This window comes from Berghia stephanieae, chromosome 4 (genome assembly GCF_034508935.2).
Source record: "Berghia stephanieae isolate SIO BIC M18660-M18661 chromosome 4, UCSD_Bste_1.3, whole genome shotgun sequence".
NCBI classification, from domain to species: domain Eukaryota; kingdom Metazoa; phylum Mollusca; class Gastropoda; order Nudibranchia; family Aeolidiidae; genus Berghia; species Berghia stephanieae.
This window is the reverse complement of record NC_088363.1, coordinates 45,652,245-45,669,817: the sequence shown is the minus strand read 5'-3', so window position 1 is coordinate 45,669,817 and position 17,573 is coordinate 45,652,245. Positions and strand designations below refer to the sequence as shown.

Genomic DNA, 17,573 nt, shown 5'->3' with positions numbered 1-17,573 from the left:
CACTTTGATCAAAAGAGTAGTGAGAACAATGTACAAAAAATGACAATGCATCCACCAATGGAGAAAGAAGCCAGAGTAAAACCGTATGGTCTCATTCCAGCTAAAGGACATTGAGCAATGTGTAAAACAAATCCCAAAGAAACAAATGATTTGATGGGATTGAAGTTTGAAAGAGGTAGCAAGGCTGAGGGGAAAATATTTGTTTGTTTGTTTGTTTTTGTTTTTAAGGGTTTTACGGCACTTGCAACACATTAAGGTCATATCAGCGCCAGTAAAAAGGAAGAAAACGGGATAGTAAAAAGTTCTAGAATTACAATTAAAGCACAAAAGAAAAGGCAAGACAAAGGGGAATAGGTTCAAATAGGGAACAGATATAGATTCCAAGAGCACACAGTCAAAGTACTTAGTTTGAGATCACCTAAAAGTCGTATCCAGACACAAGCACATGTACCAACTAAGAGGAATACACTCAAATGTTTACCAATCATATAATATAATATGCAAACTAAACATAATACAATGCATAACAGAGAGATGATTTACAAGGAAAAAAATATCATCTCCCATACGAATAACTATATATTCGACTGTTTCCCTCCCAGCCAAGGAACTTCGGCAAGGATCAGGACAAAACTAAGTAATCTCATACCAAGACAATGACAGGAAACAATTGGAAAATGGGTATGGGGAGATAGAAGACACAGCATGTACCTCCCTGCCCACTATGGGAGGTCAGGATCCCCACCCAGGGAAAAAAATATTTGTATCCCGTTTTGGCTAGGGAGGCCAACATTTCTTGACTATGAGATTTCCTTCCACCATCAGATGCTGAGACCAGCATGTCAGTCAAATTAACTCACTTTTTAAAAAAACAAAACATTTCCCATATATCCTTTAAAGTTTGACCAATGGTAGTTACAGTTGTCCTCTTCAAATATCGTTATTTTGCACCACAACTACAGTAAGTAAAGTAAGCATAGGCATTAACTGTATTAAAATTGTGATAGAAATGAATGCACATACAGTAGACACTGATTATAAAAATATGGACAATAATACTACAAAGGTACGCACAATGATAACGTTAATCATTTCATATACAAGTGACCTCCAAAGTATTTTTGACAAGTTCAAGGATGGGGACACATAATAGATTCATCAATATTAGCATTACCTAGTCAAAATATATCTGGCCCAAATGAAAAACAAAACAATTAAAAAACAAAAAAACAAAACAAACCAGAATAAAACATGAAGGAAAACAAAAAATATTCCTTAAAAAAACAATACAATGAGCTCATACAAAATACATGACATATTTAACAGTCAAGCCTCCTGATACTGCTACCACCATGCAGAGCAGCCAACAAAATAATGCCAATAAAACAGGACTAGACAATGACCATCGGTAATCAGGAGGTCTAAGATTCATTCCTCAGTCGAGGCAGGTTGATTTTTTTGTGGGATGGTTTTGTCTGTATACTGTATATTCTTTCTGCTTTGTCTGGCAATGTTTCATGTGACACAAAAAATCCATGCTGGTCAATAAATTTAGTGATACGGTGGGTATGGTGGAAAAAAAAAAAAAGGGGGGGGGGGGGGAAGAGGTTGGAATAGCAACGTTTTACTGGTAATGAAATACAGCATCAGAAAAAAAGTAATACAATGATTATTTTTTTAGCTACAGCTAGATAAATTTTTTTTTTGCCGAGACTGCATCATAGTCATAGGTGGTCTAAATGAGTGAGCACTTCACTACTAGGTAATATACAATTTCATTCCAAATCATCCTATGCCATTATTACACCCTTATTAATTCATTACTTATTAACAATCAATGTATTCAGATCAGGAATGTCATCCAAAGTGCTTTTTAAGGGCAGCTTTTCGTGGCATATGGTGCGTCATAACTTGTAATAATAATAATAATAATAATAATATAATAAAAAACAATAAATGACATGGCATGATACATTTGACATTGCAATAATGATAGTGATAACAATATGTAAACAGACAACCAAATCTGGTAGTTAGCAAATCGAATTATATCAATTTCCCTTCTTTTTAAAAAAACTGCAAAAACCTCAAAACTTAAAATCATATGACCCTTTAGGTTTTTAATTCAATTTTCTGCATCTGGATCATCACCGTATTGAAGTTATGGATCACATTTTGATTACAATTTATGTTTATGTATGTGGAGAATAAATATGCATGATGAAAAAAAAATCAAGAAAAAAAAAAATAATTCAGAATCAATATCATATTTTCCTGGCAAACTTGCCAACCACATAGAGACAAAACCACATGTTTTATAAGATAGGTAATGACAGTTTATAAACAAGCTAAATTTCAATAATTTGATCAGTAAAAAATGAATAATGAAAAAGTTGAATCTGCCCACCCTCTTTAAAATAAAAGTTACACCTTTCTGTGTGTGCACATCATATCATCACTTAGACATTCCATGAAGGAACATAAATAATCCTTCAAACAATTGATTCATTGGATCAGGTCACTCAGGAAAAGTTATCAAACAAAGCCTAAATGTTACAATCTTTGCAATATATATATATATATATATATATATATATATATATATATATATTTATATATGTATATATATATATATATATTATACATATATAAATATATAATCAGCGCTAATCAATAACAAAGACATTTTAGTTTAGTAATAGTTTATACTATGCTTACAGCTGTTTCGTAAAAATGTAGTCCTCCAGAGCCATAAGCTTGGTTTTATAGCATTAAACGGACAATAGCAATTATTTGCTTCCCTTTGTCATGACACCCCAGATTTTTCGTTATAACAGTAAGTATGAGGCAGTTAGGACAGTGTGGCTCAAGCAGTTCAGTCTTTCCTTCGTACCCAAAAGACATTGAGTTTGATTTTGATCACTTGCTGCGCTGTGTAACCCAATCACATCTCCCTAGCTCACTTTGCGACGCTGCACTGCGGCTGATACCTGGGTTATTCGTCTTCCCTTGGAATAGACCCTATAGACAAATTTCCCCATAGGGAAGAATAAAGGGAATTCCATTTTATTTTTATTTTTTTGTATGGAATGTCTTTACCCAAGATAATTGTGAATTGACATAAAACAAACTTTTATTTTTGGACTGATTAGCATAGACAAAATAATATTCCACTTAAGGTAAGTTTTGTTTTAAAGGTTATTTTAGCGTCAGTTAAAAGTCTATGTCTATCCGAACCAGCGACCACCTGAGCTCTAGCCCTTCGGTCTTGTGCCATGACGTAGAAGTTAGACGTCAGTTAAAAGAAAAAAGATGGGGTGGTAAAAATATTCTAGATTACGATTAAAAGCACCTGAAATTTTTTTTAAAAATAAGGCAAGGGAGACTGGTTCAAATAGGGGACAGAAGTAGATTACAAGAGCAATCTATAAATGCGCTTAGTCTGAGTTTACCTAGAAGACCCACCCAGACACAGGCACAGGACTTCACTGAAGGGAACAAACTCTAATATGTTTATAAGACATATATGCAAACAAAAAAAATAAAAAAATATAGCAGTACATAACTAAGAGGTGATTCACAATGAAAAAAATATCATCTCTCAAAATTATTAACTATTCATTCGACTGTTTTCCTCTCATCCGGCCATGACAAAAGACAGAAAGCAAATTGGATAACAGAAATAGGGGGATAGAAGAGACAACAAGTGACCTCACTGCCCACTATGGGAGGCAAAAAAACCCCCAACCAGCCACTTAAAGTGAGTACAGAGCCAGAAATACTTTCCATTGTCATTATTCTGCTGGAATATGAGCATGAGTGTCAATTCGACCAGTGGTTGCATTGATGGTACCTGGGACTGGCTCACCCTCAGCAATGTCGGAACGGTCTGTAATTTTATCAATATCTGCCCTTTCCTCCTCTGTGACTGAACCTGGTTCTAAAACCTCCTTTCGTATTTGGCGGAAAATTTTCCTGAAACTCTCATAACTTATCTTATGACTTGCGTGTTTTGCTTTATAGTCTTGGTGCAAATTTTTCATGTTGAGCCCATAGGGTATGAATGTGTCGATCGAAAATCCTTTCTTCTTGGGCTGACGCAGGTTAGCCAGATACTCTGGTTTTGCTGCTTGTAAAATTGCCCTGGCATATGACCCAACTGACTGAATGACTTCATTACTCATCTTATGTGCTGGTGTTTTTCGGCCCCTCATGTCGGGAGGTGTTACATTAGAGTCCCTTGCTGTTGTCTTACAAATTGTACCGATGATTTTATCCCACTTCAACCCCAGAGTGTGTAGGAAAAACTGCCTGCACACTTCCACTTCAAGGCCTGTTGAATCATTAAGGAAGAATCGCCTAGTTTCTGTCTTCCTTAAAACTCGAGCATTCAAATTAGTACGGCGTCTTGGATCTTCCCTTTTCATGTGGCTAGCTATAAACTGTTTGCGGTTGCTATAACTACCGAGTGCCCAGAATTCATGATATACCAATTCTCGTTTTCTCTGATTTATCTTTTCACGACACTTCTTCCCACAACTGCATGGGGGAAGCATTGGATGGTGCTCTTTGGAATTTCTAAGAGACACTGGACGCACTTTCTTTACTCTTGGTGGCTTTGGTGGATTCTCTTCTTTCTTTTTACGACTTCTTGATCTCTTCTTTTTCTCACCCTGCACATTATCCATGTATGGAACACGGTTCATTTGATTGAAATTCTGTGAGGTGCCTTGACCAATAAAGTCCGACTGATTCTTATGTGGAGGCTTTACATTACTGGATGATGCTGTAATAGCAGCTGAGCTACCCATGCTCATATCTTCAGCAAAGTTACCAACAGGAAGAGCTTGATTAGAGCTATTGCTATGTTCCATGACATTTCCACTATTTCCTGGGAATGGGATCGGGTTGGGGATTTGATTGTGCACAGGAGAGTGTGTGTTGGAAAGATTGTCTGGTGTGAAAGATGAATAATTTAAGGTGTCCTTGAATTGAAACATGTTGTCTGCATGATGATCTTGGTTAAAATCCATTTGGGGATTGTAGAAATTGTGAGGATTGCTGTGATCATTGTGATCTTTCAACGCCTGGGGTAAGACATTGGTGGGGAATCGGTTTGGGTAAGGAAGATGATGCTGATATAAGTGGGGGTGGTGATGGTGGGATGGGGGTGGTAGATGGGGATGATGCCCAATGAGATCGGCCGTGAAGTGGAGATTAGGATAAGGAAGGGGATTGGATATTCCCTGAGACGTAGATGGAGACATGCAGAAGGGATCCAGAGGATTGGTTTGGGCAGCTGAGTAAGGAGGCATGAGATTTGAAGCCGAATGACCTGGGAGTTGGTACATACCACCAGGACCTTTTGACGAAGATGAAAAAGGAAGAAGGTGGGCAAAGTCTTGTTGAGGAGGATGGTGAGTCTGCTGCGGGGGCTGCTGTGGTTGTTGTTGATGCTGATGATGATGAGCTTTGGAAAACTTGCTGCTTCCGCCACTGTTGCTTGTGCTTCCTGTTGCATGACTTGGACCACCGAGACGACTGGTTTGATTATGATTTGTACTATTTTGCTTATTGGAAGGAATATTTGGAGGATGTTGAGGAGGGTGATGATGCGATGACAAATTGAGTAACTGCGGTTGGTCGTTGTACATGCATGATTGTAGAGGAGGAATTCCACCTAGAACTGCACTATTATTATTATTAGTATTATTATTTTGTCGTCTTGAATCAAACAATGGATTATTTGGGACATAAGCAAATCCATGGTCACTGCTAGGAGAGGCTGGCATATTATCCTCAAATCCAATATGGGCGGAATCATTCTCCTCCTCAGGGCCAACATTATCAGGATTTTGGGTACGAACAATTTCTCTGACCTGCATATGAACTTTCCTAAAGGTTGCATAGCTGACTTTCTGAAACGGATGTTTTGCTTTGTAATCAGCATACAAGGTTTTGATAGTAACACCATTTTGAGGCTGAGCTGTAGGATTTTTCTTCTTTTTGGCAGGCTTTTTTAGCCCCAACTTGACTGAATTTCTTGGTGCAGGGGGCACATATGGAAAAGTTTTAAGAATAGCTTTCAAATAGTCTTTGATGCAGTTTGTTATATCGTCCGGGATTTTATGAACAGGAGCTCGCTTTCCTCTCAGATCAGCGCGCACAAATTTACTACCAAGTGGAGTTGTTTTACAAATGGTGTCTATCATTTTGTCCCATTTGAAACCAAGAGTAGACAGGAAGAAATTTCGACAAACTTCAACCTTGTTTCCTTCCCAGTTTGTCAAATAACATTTTCTTGTCTCCCTCTTTCTAACCAAGCGGCCCAAAACTGTACGTCTCTTAGGTAACTCTCTTGTGATATTATCCAAAATCCACTGTTTTCTTTGGTTGTACGTGATCAGAGACCAATAATATGAATGAATAGCTTCCCTCCTGTCTTGTGGAATATTTATAGAACATTTTTTGCCGCACTGACATGCCTCCCCTATCGGGTGATGTTCCTTGCTATTTCTCAGGGACAAAGGTCTCCTCCGTTTAAAACTGGGACTCACAACCTTTTCCACTTCCTCTCTTTCCATCTCAGGAGTGAAAAATACATTCTTTTTGTCTAATCCTTCTAAAGTTTCCATATTATTACCTCCTTCTTCATCTATTTCTTGTTTAATTACAACTCTTTCTTCCATATTACCAGTCTCTGAACTCAATTCTGTCCTAATTTTTGGGGATCGTGATCCATCTCCACTGGTTTTCTTTGTGCCATCCTCCTCCTCTTCCTCCTCGTCATCAGTTATGGTTATGATATCTAAACCATGTTCACCCACTTCTAAGGAATCAATTACCATGTTAGAATAATAACCCAGAGTTCTCATGAAGAAAACACGACATACATTGACTAAAGTACCCTCATCATTGGGATAATAATATTTTTTATTCATATGCTTTCGTGGAAATTTTATCAAAGTAGATCGGGACCTTGGTTTGCAATGCACAATGTATTTCTCTATCCACTTTTTCTTTTCTTGTTTGGTTTGAATTGCCCAAAACTCATCGTGTAGAACCTGTCGTCTGCTTTCTGTTATCTTTTGAGAACATTTTCTGTGGGTACAATTGCATGGGGTTAAAACTGGATGGTTAAGTCCAGTCTTCCTTCTAGATTCATGATATGCAAGTTGAGCCCTTCTAAGAGCAGACTTTATTTTCTTTTTCCTTGGTTTTTGGATTTTGTTGATTGCCTCCAAATATCTGCTTGCCAATTTTTTGGTTTTCTTTCTTACACTAATTTCTTCAACATCAGGCTTCACTTCCAAATCTTCTACTTCTGCTGTGTCAACATCTTCATTTTCATTGCTATTCTCTGGGGCAGCATCATCTCTGATAAAGTCTTTGAAAGTTTCAATTATTGATTCCTCAATTGCAGACTCCATCATTTGATCCTCTGAATAACTGGTAAGCACATTAATGCTTTCACGGAAATTGTATCTTGTATTAGTGGCACTATTTGGGAACATATCAATACGCTTTTTCTTGTTTATTGTGTGTTTTAGATTGCTGAATAGAGGGGATTTTAAAATTGTCTTTTTCTTTTCTTTTGGCAGGTGCTGTTGTGTTTTAGCCTTCTTACGAGGGCGTTTCTTCTTTTTGACAGGACTGGAACCATCAGCTTTTGGTGTGGCATCTTTAGATTTAGATGGTTTAGACTTTTTCTTCTTTTCTTTAACAACTTTAACCTTCTCCTCACCCTCGTCTTCATCTTCATCATGTTCCCTAAATTCCACATGCTCATAATTCTCAACACGATCTCCTCTTAGAAGTACTTCGATAATCTGTCTGAATTTGTGATACCCAATGGTGTATATTGAGCGTTTCACACAAAATTCATTAAACATATCCCTCAGACCATAACCAGATGGGATTATTATCTCATTGGTGGATCCAGGCTCAAGGTTGATACTGCATCCATTTGCCTCAGCAACTTCTTTACAATATTCTTGAACAGCTGTGAAATGTTTTCGAGAAACGATGCACTTTCTTTTTCTGAACACAGACAGCATGCCTTGACTGTTAAGCATCTTTGGACTCTGCAAAAATTTTGCCTCATCCTTGAAGCCCAGAGTTGCAAAGAACATTTTGCGACAAACCTCAATCTTCTCCGATTGGTTGGGCAGGAAAAATCTTCGGTGACTTTCATGCAGTGTGGATATTGGGTTGGTTGTTCGGCTCTTGGGCTTCACATACAGCAGGTGCTCTTTAAGCCATTCTTGTCTTTCATGCATATTCATGACCCAGAACTTGTCATGGACGTGTGACCGCATGTCAAATGTAATAACATCCTGACACTTTCTCTTCAGACAATAACAAGGAGGAAGTAATGGATGCTTCACCATTTGTATTTCAACAAGATCTGGTACTGAGATTTTCCTGGGTTTTCGCTTTCTCTTAGGTTTTGTGACACTTCCATTTTCCTTCTCAGATTTTTTCCCGCCAGTTTTCTCAACAGCAATTTCCGTTTTAATATCGACTAAGTCATCCCCTGGTCCACCAATTCCCAAAGAATCATTGAAGTCAGGATTTTGTCTTGACATATTACTATCAACATTTGATGTTAGTTGCTTTTCAAATGTGACAAACAGCTCAGGATCTTTTTGAGCTCTGAGAGCTTCTTTGGACTCCTCTGGTGGATAATCCTCAGTTTCCATTAATTCTTCACTTCGTTCTCTGTAACAATTTGCTCCTGCTTCTTCTTTTATTTCTCTATTGACTTCCTCAACACCCCGCCTTTCCAAAGCCAATTCTTTCGCAAAATCCTCAATGCAGTTCCTTTCATCTCCTCCTTCCACTACTGGGTGTGGAGTGTTTACAACAAGCAATGGAGTGACTGGATTATGGTTTTCACTTTGATACATGCTATTGGACTGCATACTATTACCACCGTGATACACATTGTTGAAATGGCTTCCATGATCAAACTGATTTTCAAAGCTGGCTGTTCTCAGATCTAATGAAGTAGATGGAGCATCACTGCCATGGTAAGCTGCCATGGCAGAAAAGTTCCCAGATTCTTCCATTGTAAGACTCTGAAAAATATAATTTTAAAAATATATAAATAAAATGAAATTATATCAATTGTTGTAAGCATTTTCCACACCCAACATTTCCTAACACTATATTTCATTTTCATTGTCGAAGAAAACAAAATGAAAGCTTTAAGTGTCCATTTAAGAAATTAGCAACTTTTCTTTTATCATGAATACCTTTACTTATGAGGAAAAACAGAATCCTTCAGAACAGTGGCATTGTCTGTGTTTTGTATCCGAAAGGTAACGAGTTCGACTACCCATAAGGTTTATGGCCTTGAGCAAGTCACCCCACCCAAGTTATTCCAGACTACCCTTGGAATAGACCTAAAGACAAATTTGCCCTTGGCGATGAATAAACAAAATTTCATTTTCACTTCAAAAAAAAATATTACCTGGGTAGCTTGAGCAAACCTCTAACGGTAACATATCACAAAATCATTTATACCATAATCATTGAAGGAAAAAAAAAAGAAAAAAAGAAATTTATATTGAATAAGTAACCAAAAATGTATTCTTCCATCAGTTGGTTGAAATTGGCCTGCACCAGTCCTGTCAACAATCACCCCCCCCCCCCCCCCCAACTCCCTTCCATTTTCATACATGAGGCTGTGTCTAAAGACCATTTTCACATTAAATATATTCATATTTTTATACATACGAGGGATAATCAAATAAAATTACCATGACTATGAAGGGATTGTTTAATTCGCATAGAATCTTCAGGAAAAGGTTATCAATTTCTATAAGATAACATGAAAAAATTGGAAACTTCTGATATGCACTAGTCGTCATAAGGAAGCTATAGCAAATAAAAGAGGAAAGAAAACACTGTTGTGAAATTCTCCTCGTGAAAATTTTTTGGGGGGACAGATTGGTGACAGTGGATGAAACCTGGATCCCTCAATATTCTGACAATATCATCCAGAGATGAAATGCCACTCAAAACAATTAGAAAAAAACCCTGCTCCTTGTGTCCTTACATTAAAGAAACATCTTAAGACTGAATTATTTGACAAGGCATTTTATGATTGATTTATTTTGATTTTGACAGAAGTCATTCTTGTGTCTACATGTTATCAGACTTGCCAAACAACCTCAACAACTTAGACAGATGAATCATGTTTTCTCCAATATTTAGCCTGTTTCTCTCATATTTCCCCTTAAACATCATATTCAACATCAGCAACAATCCAACGTCCAAACTTAACATTCACTGAATTTATGGAGACTTGTCGAGCTGGAGGACAGGGATGCCACCAGGCAAATTTAAAAAAGCCTGAAAACTTGGGCGGACGAGATACAAATCAACGTCAAGGGCTTTGTAGGGATTTGAAAAATATCAAATATGGAATATTGTTTCAGTACTTATTATTGCAATTGAGAGCAAATAACACACAAAAGAAAGGAGAGTTAACAGTTTTCAAATTGATAAAATAAGGTGCTAAAAACAAAATTAATATCAATAGCTATCAGGGGTGAGAATGACTGGTCACATAAAAGGAGAAAATTTTTCATTGTGAAGATCATGACCCACCCATGCAACTATAACCTATACATTTAAACTTCACTCAAATTCACTGAGATTCGATCCAAAATTTGTCTCGCAGCAATTTCTGACACGACTCGGAGAATTTCAAAAGTTGAAAGTGTAATTAAATATGGGGGTTGTAGTAGGGATGATGATGGTGGTGGTTGTAGTAGTAGTGGTGGTAGGGATGATGTGGTAGGGATTATAGTAGTACTGGTCGTATGGATGATTGTATGGTGGTGGTTGTAGTAGCTGTGGTAGGAATGATGATGTAGTGGTAGTTGTAGTAGTAGTAGTAGTAGTAGTAGTAGTAGTAGTAGTAGTAGTAGTAGTAGTAGTAGTAGTAGTAGTAGTAGTAGTAGTGATCTTAGAGATGATGTGATGGTGGTTGTAGTAGTGGTGGTAGGATGATGATGTGGTGGTGGTTGTAGTAGTGGTGGTCTTTTAGAGATAATTGTGTGGTGGTGGTTGTAATAGTTGTGGTAGGAATGACGATGTGCTGGTAGTTGTAGTAGTACTGGTGGTAGGGATGATGATGTGGTGGTGGTTGTAATAGTAGTGGTGGTAGAGATGATGTAGTGGTTTTGGTGAGTGTTTTTTTTTTCAGTGATAATAATAGCAATTTGTCAAAAGGAGGATAATGTCTCCGTCTATCGGTCAAACGCAAGCAAAGTGTAAAAATAACAGGAACATAGTTTTGTATTGGTATTATGTAATATATTACTATTACTAGTATAAATCCATTCTTATCATTAAACATAAATTTAGTTCTTGTAAAGATTTAATGGATGGTAGAGAGAGAGAGAGAGAGAGAGAGAGAGAGAGAGAGAGAGAGAGAGAGAGAGAGAGAGAGAGAGAGAGAGAGAGAGAGAGAGAGAGAGAGAGAGAGAGAGAGAGAGAGATGATATGTGTCCCTCCCCTTCCCCTTCAACCATCAACTAGCTAATCAAAGAACACCACTGGTCGTCTGTGTCAATTGTGACATCTGGTGCCATTCAGTCTGGCCCGACGTCATAAAAACGGGACCGTCACTAAATTTCGCGAGACTATTGCACTGGTGTCAAAATATGACATAAGACATAATGGTGATTTTGTGGTTTTGAGGGAAATGTTTGACACGGCAAATTCAGCGGAAAATTTCTGAGAAATTCTCAAAATCACTGTTTATTTATCAATTTTTTTTTTTTAAAAGGAGGAATTGTGATGGGGATGGGCATAGATAAACTACCATTTAGGTGCCCAAATATTCGACCGGCGGTGACAGCCCAAATTATTCACCCGGCGAAAAAGTTCCGGCTCAAATCTCGATTTTTTTCTTCTTCTTTAAAAAAATTTTTTTTTTTTTTTTGGAATAGTGACGACAGACAAAAACCGGAGGTTCCGGATTAAAACCGGCTGGTGGTAAAAAAACCGGATTTCCGGCTAAAACCGGAAAAGTGGCATCCCTGGGAGGATGGAAGGAAACCATGTAATTCCTTTGACTGCTCAGGTTCATGTTGATGCAGACTTTAATAACATACATTAACTCATCCACTTATTTGATCACTTTCCCCCTTTTGTTACAAATCCTGACTTTTTGCATTTAGCATATAATATGGTCAACATTCCCATATCATATTTTGGATCTCAAAGCTTATTGAAATACAGTTGGCAAGTCTGACACATGCGTTTTGTGTGTGTTTGAGTTACTTGTAAAGCTATGCAGAGCACATTTAAGTGGACGAGTAGGCGCTATAGAAATATATATTGTTATTACAGTGGTTTCCATCTATAATATAAGCACTCCAGTTACAAGCACAATCCGACTATAAACACGCTTGGGGTGAGAAACAGAATTTTTAATGGACCAATGGCAATTCCAAGCCTTTAGCTGAGTGCATACTATTAAATACATGTATTTTAAAACTGATAGGATTTTCTAAAAATACTGTAAAATGAGAATTGAACACAAACTTCGAAAAAAAAATTTAAAAATCTGAATCTGCTCATAAGCATGATCTGACTATAAGTATGCTCTGCTTGATCCCCAAGGACAGTGCTTTTATACGAAAACTACTGTATTAGTATTATTATCATTATTATTAAACATTGTTAAAATCTGTGAAGAGCCGAACCCCCCAAAAAGGCAACAATAAGCAGCCCTGTGGTAAAGGTCATGCTCACTGTTTGATTATCTTTCAAAGATTAAAACAATGAACGGGAAATATGACTCCCAATTTTTGAATGGACTGAGTTGGATATAAAACACCCAGGGAAACTTTGAATTGGAGACCGTCTTTGCAGCAGGATGATGCGCTGTCTAATTGTGCCACAGTGTCAAATGCAAATGATTACAGGTTAGAAAGCTCACCTCATCCTTCTTTTTCAATTGATTTAGCCCCGTCTGATTTTTAAAAAAAATGTTCCATAAATTGCTGAAGAAAGACCTCAAAGGAAAACGTTATGAAGATGAAATTGAAGTTTTAAGAGCTTTAGTAGACAAAATCAAATAACTTTGACTTTGAAGGACTTTTCAAGGTCAAGGAGAAATGGAAGAAATGTATCACTTTAGCAGGGACTGTGTTAAAAAAAAAAAAGATGCAAAATTTCATGAGAATTGAAACACATTCCTTCATAATGTGGGCAGTCTATATTTGATCAGCCCTCAAAGATGATCGAACTTTCATTACTTTCTCTGGGCTAATTATGACAAATAAGGGGTTGGTAGCATAAAACAGGTCAAATCTCTTATAGATACCTACTCTTATCCAATACTGCTCTGTTGATGGTGCAGACAGTAGTGATGTTGATATTGCAGTGATGGAGTTACTGGGTATTAACAATGATGTGAACAGGTGGTTGTGCTAATGATTACTTAGTGGCAGAGGTCATGATGGGAGTGGTAGTAATGATGATAAAGATGATAAAGAGTATGTTGATGATATGATGGTGGTAGTAAATTTAGTATTCAGACCTGCCACAGCCAAACTAACTAAAAATTGTGTGTACACTTAAAAAAAAAGAAAAAAAGAGTCTGCATCAAAACAAAATCCACGATTTTCACTCTTGTTATAATTTATATCTTAAAAGCATGGACTGTCGTTTGTTTTGTTTGTTTTTAAGGGGTTTATAGCGCATGCAACACATTGACGTCATAACAGCGCCAGTAAAAAGGAAGACAATGGGATAAAAAAAGTTCCAGAATTACAATTAAAACACCAAAGAAAAAGAAGACAAAGGAGTATTGGTTCAAATAGGCAACAGAGGTAGATTCCATGCGCACCCTATCAGTGTACTTATTTTGAGATCACATAAAAGTCTTATCCAGACACAAGCACAGGTCCCCACTAAGAGGAACACACTCAAGAGTTTACAAATTACATATAATAATAATATGTAAACAAAACATAATAAAGTGCATAACAGTAACAGAGAGATGATTTACAAGACAAAAAAAAAATATTCTCCCAAAACTGTTTACCTCCCAGCTAGGGTATCCAGCCAGGACAAAACCAAGTAATCTCAGCCAAAGACAAAGACAGAAAGCATGTTGGAAAACAGCAGACCTGCCAACCTTCACAGGATGAAAAGTGTATTCCATGACCCTAAAAAGTGTATTTTTTAGCAAAAAAGTGTATTTTGTCCGCACATGTGGATAAAAAGTGCGCACTATACAAAAATTTATATAAAAGCTAACATCAATCACAAATCAAAATAAACTGATCTTCATCATTCAAGCAATCTCTAGTGATTACAAAATTATCGATTTATCGAGAAACTAAAACTTAATGGCCATTTAAAATTAGCATAAGGCTCAGAAATTGAAATATCAAAGGAAATTGCTTTCGAAACACCCAAAGAAATGACCAAAAGACCCTTAACATGTTGGTAGTATTGATGCTAGTGTCAGTGGAAGAAGTGTTGGTTGTTGTAGCGATGGTGCTCTAGTGTTGGTGGTGGTGGTGATGATGATGAAGCTGTGGTGGCGGTGGTGGTAGAAGTGATGTGGTGGTGGTTGTGGCAGTGACAATGCTGTGATGGCAGTTGTAGAAGTGATGATGTCATGATGTTGATGGTAAGAGATGCTGATGAAGTTGTGATGGCTCTCTTTTTTTTTTTTTTTTTTTTTTTGAGCATACCCTACTACTACTCCTCCTCCTACTACTACTATTACTTCTATAAACTACTTAGTATATAGAAACTATTACTTTGGTCAAATGAAAGGAAATTTGCAAAGTATGTAATATTCAGAGACAAGTTAAATACTTCTAAAATGGTTCTAAAAAATTCATTTTGAACCAATTACCGTACTTAAAGCTGCCCACTTTGTAATTCAAGACTCGTACAAAATAATAAATTAAAAAAAAGATCATTATAAATTTTATAAATCAAAATAGAGTAATTTAGTTATTATAAAGGGAAATAACCCATTTATGTTTAAGTTAATTTGCAATACAGTTTTTAATTGAAGGCTTCATAGTCAAAGATGTTGGTTCAATTAAATTTTCACTTAGAATTTTCTATTTAATAAGTGGCAAAAGTTTAAATGTGGTCTGAGACTATTTAAAGTATAAAACAAGCTTATATGCATAATTCTATGCAAATCCTCAAAAATGTATGAGAAAAATATTGCTGAAAACCGGCATCATATAAGCAACTGAAATGATAACTATAGTATTAAATGTGATGCATCATTCATTCAGAAACACAGTCAACAGTTGGTGTACGACACGTGTGTATCAATGTATCATCAACATTATTCACATCACATATTAAATCACATCGTATTAAATCCACTAAAATGGTATCCGCGTATTCGGGGTCCAAAAATCGTACTGGTTGGCAGGTCTGAAACAGATGTAGAGGGATAGAAGACACAGTAAGTGCCTCCCCCACTATGAGAGCATGGAATTGAATACGACTCCAAAAAGATACTTTTGTTTACTTTAAGCTTCAAAGCTTTATAGATGTTTTTCCAGTCTTTTCACCACTAATTTAGTTTGCTTTCAGAATTTATGCAATCTAATCTGGCTTGTATTTGCAGGTACAATTTTGTAGAAAAAAAAAGCAAAAACAAAAAAACAACCCACCCCCCACCGAAAACACACACACTGAGAAGTATAGCAGTTACATTAAAAAAGATAAGTCAGGGAAAGATTGCTAGTAAAGCCTTTATATTATATGCCTAAAACCCCCCAAAATGTGAGTTTTGGAGTCATCAGTGTCAACATTGCATTGAAAAATTTAGTTTGGCAAGTTAGCATTTAAAAAAAATCGCAAACACCAAAATTATTTGTAAACTTGCAAGACAATATATATGAAGCTCAAATCAAGTCACTTTTACTCAACTCAAGGCAATAGGAAAGAGAAATGAACATTGACTTTGTGGCTGATACAATTTTCAAACTCTAAATTTATACAGTTCAATTATAGTCCAGAGCTATATCTTTTTCTTTTTAAAATAAAAATTTGTTAGTTAATTTTACAGACAAAATAATAATAATCCTTTGCTGCTCCAAAACTTGTGGCTGCAATCAGGAAAATCAGGGATTTGCACCGAATATACTGAACAACTTTTTGTCTCAAATGAAATTGTGCCAATATAAAAAAAATAATACTAATGACTAATACTAATGCATGACATACATTGCAGTCAGAATTAAGAATGCTTTTAATGATTTGGAAATAAGCTTCGTCTTCGCTAACTTAGTTGTCATGCATGAATAATGATAATGGATAAAATTAAAGTAAGTGATAGTAATAGTTGATAAATGTGAGGTTCTCGACATATATCAAGTATGTTTGATTAAAATCAATGTCAAGTAAAATAAGCATTAATTTCCATTCAGTTTGGTCCAAGTATAAATAATCGTTATAAATCTATATTGTCTGTCATTGTGACAAATGTAACTAAAATCCAAAATTTCAAAAATTTTTATAATTCAAAACTTTCTAAATTTTTACTTCAGTCTTTTTGTCAGTGAAATATTACTATTACCTGTGTGGAATGAAAGATGAAAGACGCCGCCAGTATCGTAATATTAATATAATTCTAATTCTAGTCTATATAATAAAAAATAATATAACACTTAGCCTATCATGGATGAACATCAATGTAAGCAAAATAAAGATAAAAAACGATTTTCACCTCGCAGACTATCCGGCCGCTCCGCTACCTGAAAATTATAATCTGCACTGACTGACATGGATTTTTAATACGATAAGTATCAAATAAAAACCGTCTTCATTTTATGAATCTGAACTGTCTGTCATTTTAAATCGCAAAATGTCCAGAAAACCATGTTAAAAAGGGCATGTGAATAACGTTAAGGTCGCACTTTTGTTTATTGAAAATCATGACTATGACTATGATAAATAAAGCCAAAGGTCGGTACGGAGTCGTTTCAGTTTCAGCTTATTTCTTTTCAATTAATTTCAGAAATGGAAGCAAGAGAGCTCGACTAATAATTTACATAGTAATACAACATCTAGATGGTTCAATAAGTGCTATTTATAACGATAGGGAGGCCTGGTTTGTTGTAAACGTAAGAGTAAGACCTCCGATCTTTTAGATATTTAGAATAAAGCCATTTTCGGGACAAAACAAAATGGGGGACTGGACAGTGGCTAACTGAGGATTTCTGTAGTGCTAAAAACACCGAAAATAGAAATGTTTCTTACCCTCTATTGTCGTTTACAATCGAAAAACCCGTGAATGGCGTTTAGATGCAGTCAAATACCATGTTTATGATGGATTTAAGAATATATAAGATTTATTTTCTTCCAAAAAGTTTTTTGCAAAATGGTGAATATCGCCATTGGATGGAAATTTTTCTGGCGTTTTCTGGATGCGTCCTTTTTTTGTTTCTAGGTCGAAGAGAGTGGAAAGAGGACGCATCGTCAAATTGTTGGAAAATAAAATAAAACGAAATTTATAAAAATTACGCATGATAATGTCACATAAATTCGCATTTTTGTCATAA

At 36.2% G+C, this 17,573-nt stretch overlaps 1 protein-coding gene across 1 annotated transcript; it reads right to left on the bottom strand.

Moving 5' to 3' along the window:
- Nucleotides 1-2,669: 2,669 nt before the first annotated feature.
- Nucleotides 2,670-17,560, bottom strand: LOC144970670 (uncharacterized). Its single transcript, XM_078910539.1, has 2 exons — nt 17,272-17,560; nt 2,670-9,080 (listed from the first exon to the last, which is right to left on the bottom strand). Exon 2 carries the CDS (start codon nt 9,069-9,071, stop codon nt 3,795-3,797), a length of 5,277 nt encoding a protein of 1,758 aa, XP_078766665.1. The 5' UTR covers nt 9,072-9,080; nt 17,272-17,560; the 3' UTR covers nt 2,670-3,794.
- Nucleotides 17,561-17,573: the final 13 nt, after the last annotated feature.

Bases quoted from the DNA above. Each gene is read 5' to 3' on its own strand.
- LOC144970670 (XM_078910539.1), bottom strand. From the start codon at position 9,071: ATGGAAGAATCTGGGAACTTTTCTGCCATGGCAGCTTACCATGGCAGT.